Source organism: Dipteris shenzhenensis, chromosome 31 (genome assembly GCF_047967505.1).
Source record: "Dipteris shenzhenensis isolate YYH24624 ecotype China chromosome 31, Dip_SZ_1.0, whole genome shotgun sequence".
In the NCBI taxonomy this organism is placed as follows: Eukaryota; Viridiplantae; Streptophyta; class Polypodiopsida; order Gleicheniales; family Dipteridaceae; genus Dipteris; species Dipteris shenzhenensis.
In genome coordinates, this window is record NC_141626.1 from 29,053,254 (window position 1) to 29,060,190 (window position 6,937).

The 6,937-nt window shown below is 42.9% G+C and overlaps 1 protein-coding gene across 1 annotated transcript; it reads right to left on the reverse strand.

The window, feature by feature from the left end:
• Positions 1-2,018: 2,018 nt before the first annotated feature.
• LOC147881306 (uncharacterized) lies at positions 2,019-6,725 on the reverse strand. The gene is made up of 14 exons (XM_087402368.1): positions 6,513-6,725; positions 6,353-6,419; positions 6,019-6,114; positions 5,749-5,820; positions 5,531-5,664; positions 5,298-5,378; positions 5,148-5,207; positions 4,906-4,980; positions 4,714-4,803; positions 4,518-4,619; positions 4,191-4,385; positions 3,947-4,087; positions 2,840-3,148; positions 2,019-2,166 (listed from the first exon to the last, which is right to left on the reverse strand). The coding sequence occupies exons 1-14, from the start codon at positions 6,723-6,725 to the stop codon at positions 2,032-2,034; spliced, it is 1,770 nt and encodes a 589-aa protein (XP_087258494.1). The 3' UTR covers positions 2,019-2,031.
• Between the last annotated feature and the right edge of the window lie 212 nt (positions 6,726-6,937).

The window sequence follows — 6,937 nt, forward strand, 5'->3', positions numbered from 1 at the left end:
AAGTGTTTAAAGATGGTGTAAATTGCACCATACCATAAGGGCATAGGATCAAACCCTAACCCTAAGGGATTTTCATGTGGATATTCATACTTCTGATCAATACAATCTCATGTACAATGCATAGTGTATAGTTACCTATCTTGTGCACTCCACTCTCCCCCCCCCCCTTGCTCGGATCCTCCAACATGGTATCAAAGCTTTTGAGAGTGCAATCTCTTGCTAAGACCTTGCTTGTCAAGGTGTAAGGCTTGCACTTGTCAAAGCCTTGCTTTATGAGGCATCTTCATCACTCTTTTACCTCTTTTTGTAGAGCTCCTTCTCATCTCTGACTTGAGTCAAAAGCACTTCATTTTGTCATTTAGAACCTTAGTTGTCTTCATTTAAGTTCTCCTCTCTTCTTTCATGTCCATTAAGGTGTGAGGGAGAGGATCTTGAAAGGTTTTGGTGTTCTTCCTCCATCTTTGTAAGAATTTGTTCCTTCAACTTCGTTTTCAATGGATTTTATAAGTCTCTATTTTTCATGTAGAGAGTTTCTATACTTTCTTTGGACAGATAAATCACACTTAGTCTTTGCTTAGTTGGAGAATAAATAGGCAATTCTCGAAGCATACAACAAAGCATCAAACCACTACACAAATCCGACCTACTTAACTTAGGTACTATGAAGACAAAGCTACACCACAAGGCATTTAACAACATAGTGTAGGATAGCTTTAGCACAAACAACATAGTAGGAAACAGAGGCTAAGCTACGTAGAGTGATGGCAGTAGTAGGGCCACAGAGAGCAACTATAATGTAGACTTGACTATATGTCTAAAAGAGCTGCCTAAGCTTCCTAGTGATATGAGTTATCTTACTTTATTGATTGCTTTATAAGTTCTTAGAGTATGAAACAAATTAAGATGAAATTGGATCCTCTATGAAAAAAGGCTTTGAAATACATGACTATGCAATACGTTAATAGGAAAGGATTTGCAATAAAATTGTAGAGTTTTGAAAGTATGCAACAACTTGGCACGAGGCTTTGCAATACATCCCATCAATCCAAAAAAAAAAGAGATGATTATGTAATTGAAGATGGCCTTGTCTCTTTCTCTCTCTCTCTCTCTCAAAGCAAAATGTTATTACTTCTTGGATTCACCCTATGCAAACTTTGTATGAGAAGCTACCTAGTGGTAGTAGTTATCTAGTTGTGACAATTGCTCTAAGTTATGTTGTTGTGACAATTGGATGTTTACACTTTTGAGAGTATGCAACAAATTAAGATGCAATTGGATTCCTCTATTCAAAAGGCTTTGGAATACATGAGTATGGAACAAGTTAAGATGAAATTGGGATCCTCTATATAAAAGGCAATTGTAGAGTTTTGAGCCTGGATATAAAAGCCTTTGCAATACATGAGAAAAAATCAAAAGTTGGCCATGCATGTATCTCGCTCTCTCAAATGAGCGTAAAAGGAGGGACAAAGTGTTCATCCGGAGATGATGAGTTAATGGCCTTTCTTCTTGGGTTCTCTCAATAATCTCTCAATTTTGTGAAAGCTCAATATTCTTTTCTAGAGGTATAAATATTCTCTCAATTTTGTAAAATGAGCAAAATTTTAGGCAATTAGTTATACTTTTAGGTAAAGAATCTGCAAATGCTTTTTTGTTTGCAAAGAAAAATCTGCAAATTCTCAAGAAAAGCTTTCAAAAATTTCAAGTGTCTTTTATTTGAATTGTGTATATTTTGTGAAGACAGCTCTATATGATGACGTGGCGAGGGCCGTAAAGTTCTCGTGTGTTCGTCTCGGATGAGCTTCAATGAAGGGACAAATGTCGATAAAAATTTTCTTGTTCTGTTGTTCGTTTTTTCTTCGTTCTTCGTCTCCGATGAGCTTCAATGGTCGTCTCGGATGAGCTTCAATGAAGGGACAAAATGTCGATAAAAATTTTCTTGTTCTGTTGTTCGTTTTTTCTTCGTTCGTCGTCTCCGATGAGCTTCAATGGAGGGACAAAATGTTGATGCGCAGATAGATGGATGAAGATCAGTTAATGGCCTTTCTTCTTGGGAACATCATCCTCGCTTATGGACGCCAGCGCCATCATCCCACTTCTTTGCTTCTGCGCCTCTTCGAGCTCCGCCAAATCTTCAACGCTCAGCGTGTCCCTCCACCGCTTGCTTATCTGAGAATCACACAGCAATCCAATTTGCAAGAATCATCAACACTCCAAGTAGTTTGTTTTTTCAGGTATTTGCTAATTCGATTGTTGTGCCGCATCACACAGGTTGAATATTACGTTCGTGCTTCCGTGCCTCATTGTAAAGATGATCTTTCCAAAAGCGTTGCATCTCGATCGGATGTATCGTATCTTAGTTTCCAAACAAAGTCGCTGCGGTGCCTAAAGATTCAACATTATCTTTCACGAACTTGTCGCTTTGCATTGCGTCACGAAATCGATATGCTAGCGCTTTGTTCAGTTCCCAAGAACTTCTCTATAAACGAAACTTCGAAGCTAACAACTCGACGAAGGTGGAGTTTGCAGAGCTGCGTGAAAATCAAAAGAACGGAACTTCCAGTCTGCAAACAGACAGAGGAGTTAGGCAGGACTTCTCCGGTATAGGGGATGGTCTATGTTCCATTTCTGATGCTGAAGCACGGGTGGAGAGGTAACAGGACATCAGATTGGGAAAGATGTGCGCCAAAAGTTGAGAAAATGCGAGCAACGGTGTGCAATGGCGGGCAGCAAGGGCTTCAAAACGCGAAATCCGAGGTGAGAAGCAGAAAACAGATCAGGAGCTGTTCGATCCGTTGTTTGAGGAGGGAAGAAGAAGAAGGGGAGATGATTTTGTGCATACCGAGAGTTTTTCCATCTGCTGAAGCATGGACTGGCGATGGATGGAGAGGTTGACGTTGGCCTTGCGATGGCGTTCTTCCTGCGAGGCTTTGGAGTGGAGGAGGTTGTGGACGCGATTGGTATCGGCTTCAATTTTCTGCAAGATCTGGTATCTGTGCAGAGCTTTCACTCGTTTCACGCTCTCTGCTCTCAAAGACTTGTCCTCGAAGTCCAGCCTCCTCTCCACCACTCTCCGAGCACGCGATAGCTGCCTCTGCATCATGAAATTCTGTAGCATCAAGTCTGCTTCCTCCGCCTTGTGCAACAGTTCCTGCACAAATTTCCGTCCACATTTCAGCAACTCGTGGCATCATCCCCGTCTGTCCATCTCCATCAGGTATAGCTCTGCTCTCTCTCAATCGGTCGCTTTGTTGCGAATGATTTCTCCGTTTACACCCTCAGTTTTTTTTCCTGAATCAATCGCTGGCGAAGCGTTCGTTCTTTTTCGCTTAATTGCAAACAAAAACCAGCTGCTTCTTCGTTGCAATGGATCTTCTTCTATTCGCTAAAAGCATGAATCTTTCATGCCTTTTAACAACTGTAGATCCGATCAGTTTCTTTGATGCAAATTATACAGTACATTTGCTGCTGATTTGCAACCGTTTTAGCAATTGTGCTGCAAATCTATGTCTGAATACAGAGATGCTTCGGACAAAGTACATTTTTGGCTGATTTTCAGCAATTGTGCTGCAAATCTCTATATCGGAATACACAAATGATTTCCAGCAAAAGTACATTTTTGGCAAGCGTTTTAAGATTGGTGTTGCAAATCTGTATCTGAATGCCTTCGTGCAAAAGTACGTTTTTGACTGATCTGCGACCGTTTTTAGCAATTGTGTTGCAAATCTATATCGGAATATCTGCAAACGATCTTCGTGCAAGTACATTTTCGGTGCAAAAGTACATTTTTGACTGCAATTGTGCTGCAAATCAGCCAAAAATGTACGTTGCAAGGATTTGCAACACATTTGCAATGTAGATCCATTCTCAGCGAAGAAGCAATTGGTTTTTGTTTGCAACAATTAAGACACAGACAAAGAATGAATCATCACGATGATGGAGCAATTACCTGTACTCGCTTCTCTCGCTCCATCTGTGCGTCCCTGATGACCTCGAGCCGTTGCTGCTCCTTAAGCTCTTCCCTTCTCTTTTTCTCCATTTCAGCCCGCCTGTGTTCTTCCTCCTGCTTCTTCAGCTTCACTCTCAATTCCTGACTCCAGCACAGACCGATTCGTTCAATCATCGGCGAGAAGCTCAAACAGATACAGAAAATATTGCCGATTAACGAAGACATGGCGAGCCTCATTTGCAACCTCCTGCCGCTTCTGGTAGTCTTCTTCTCTTTTCCGCATCAGGTCGTGGAAATTTGCAACTGCATGTGTGTGCCGTTCTTCGGCATGCTTGCGAGCTTCCAGGTGCTGGCGTATCCGGTCCTTGTTTTGCTCTTCCAAAATTTTGCGTCTTTCGATATCTTTCTGCTGCATCTCGTCCTGCTTCTTCCTCAGAACCTGGCCTTGCAAAAACGAGTTGAGCGTTCAGCTTCCATCCCGCCTGCCCATTTGGGTTCTTGTTCTTCCTCAGGAAAAGGGGCTACATCGACGATCAATCTACTGCAACCATGGGAGTTGAATTAAAACCACCTCTTGTTGTGCTTCCTGCATCCTCTCCATCTGCTTTCGGAATTCTTCTTGCTTTGCAATTCTCTCTTGCTCTTTTCTCATGGCTTCCCTCCGTTGCTGCCTCTGCACTCGGTGAATTTATGCACTCCAATTATGTTAGAGTAAGCTTAACGCAGAACATTTATCAAAGAGCTCTCGCTATCCTTAGGACCTTTACCAGCTGGAGCTGCTCTTGCGCAAGTTGCTGTTGCTCTCGCAAATATCTTTCCGCGGCCATTTGTTTGCTTTTCTTTTCTAATGCTTCCTCCTGCGAATAAGGGAAACAAACTTGCTGATCCTATTCTATGCAGAACTGCTACCCTGCTTTCTTCTTGGATAACAATTGTGAATATAAACAATTAATGTATACCTCCTTCATCTTCTCTAATTCTCGTTTGCGAAGGTCAGCTTGCCATTCCTTCTCCTTCCTAGCTTTGTCTAGCCTCTGCATATCTTATCGAAGCTGATGTTATAAACTCCTCTACTATAATCACTTAACAACTACATCTATATCCGCCGGTTTAACTGACTCTCTTTTTCGAACCTAATGGCCAAGGACACCAGGGACTCGAATTTTCTTGTATGGGAAAGAGCCAGGCAAATGGATTAAACCTTCTGCTCCTCTGCTCTTCTTTCGGCATCGGCACGTGCTTGATTTTCTGCCGCCATTTGCTGAATGTTTGACAATACAAAAAATCAACTTGACATCTAGAAATTGCAATACAAAAATGCAGAAGCTACGGAGGGTTTGCTGAGAATTACTTGTCTCTGCGCCTCATACTTTGCCATTTGTTCGAGTTCCCTTTGTTGCCGCCTGCGCATGACTTCCAATCTCAGTCTCTCCTGTTGGAAGAACAATTTTGCTGATCATCAGGTTCACCGTCTGTTTCCAGTTCGTTAAAAAATCGATTCTGCCATGGACCATGTCATACAAACGTCTAAATTATCAATAGCAGAACAGCCAACATTTCATTTCCGAGTCATCCTCGATATACCTTTTCCTGGAAATCCTTCGGGCACTTGTACGGGCCCTGATTCGTGTTCGAAACTGTCAGCGCAGAAGCAAGGCGGTCTTCTTCCTGTTTCTGAATGATTTTGGTCCTTTCTGCCTGAAGCTTTTGTATCTTATCTGGAGATGGTGATCTTCTCGAAATGTCAGTTTTTTTCACCTATTAAGTCAATAGTACCTGTTGTTGCGCGAAGTTTATCGTACCTTTCCTAAGGGTCTCACAGTGCTCAACCTTGAGGTCTAGGAGGTCCTTAGTGAGCCCTCTATCGTGAAACGCTTCTCTGGGCCTACAAAGGGCAGCATTGCTGTCAGCGCTAACTTTATAGTGAAAGTCGCTAAACAACTTAATGCTTTATGACGAGATCAGGTGTGTGAATTCCTTGCAAAGTACTGGTAAGTTAAGTGGGCTTGGATGTGGATGGGTGTTGAGCGGCTTAAGAGCAACTTTGCAATATAACGATGTGCTCAAAAGACCTTGAGTAGACCTGTACACAAGCTCGCTGGGATCAATTCCGAGATGTAGACACGCCTGAATGGACCTTGGACTGTTGAGCTTGCAGGTATCACTTTCTGTCAAGATGCAAAGCAGCATTGTATAACCAGGTCAAAGACAAACAAGCACGGGAATTTCCTAAAGTAGTTATCACGGTTCGGTTTATTGTTTGCAAAGGAAAGCATTGCAATGATGTCTGAGATTTGAAGTTCGAAAAGACTGTTCTCTACGAGAGGGGACGGTTCCGAACTTCATATAATATTCTTGTTTTACTCGTTGTTGCAAACACGATGCACGAAGGAAAGCAGCTAATACCGTTTGCTCCTTGTCTGGACAAGTCATCGAGCGAGACTAGTTTCGTTTTCTTCTCTTCCAAAGAAGCCTGTAATCCAAAGAGGCAAGGATGTTAAAGCGGCATGGCGAATTTTTTGCAAGGGAGGGAGGAATCACACAAGTGGTGTGAACAGTAGTATACCTTCCAAACGTCGAGCATTTTGGCGGTCCAAATGTCGGGGGGGATGGCGGAGGCGTCACAAACAGCAGCAGGGACAGGCGAGGCACTGCGTGAAGAGGTTGCGGAAACATGCTTGATCTTGGGCTCTGCAGAGTTAGATTTGGGAGAGAGGGGAGGCAAAGTGACATGCTTTTTGGGCTCCGCAGGTTTGTTGGTGGGAGAGAGGGCAGGCATGGTCGGAGGCTTCGTAATTTGGGCTCAAGCCTAAGGTTTTGACAGGTCAAAGTGGACATGCCTAAAGCGCAAACGATTTCGGCTCTTGCTCATGAGTCACGCCTTTTCATTCGGGTGCACTTTTCTCTCGTCCCTTTGAACGAGTTGAGAGGGCCTCTAAAGGTTTAAGGTAAGCTTCCAAAACACCTCCTTGGAGTCTACACTTAAGGGTG

Bases quoted from the DNA above. Each gene is read 5' to 3' on its own strand.
- LOC147881306 (XM_087402368.1), bottom strand. From the start codon at position 6,725: ATGCCTGCCCTCTCTCCCACCAACAAACCTGCGGAGCCCAAAAAGCAT. The intron at 5,665-5,748 runs GTACGATAAACT...CACCATCTCCAG, and splicing joins CTGTGAGACCCTTAGGAAAG to ATAAGATACAAAAGCTTCAG. The intron at 5,208-5,297 runs GTAATTCTCAGC...TCAAACATTCAG, and splicing joins AGTATGAGGCGCAGAGACAA to CAAATGGCGGCAGAAAATCA.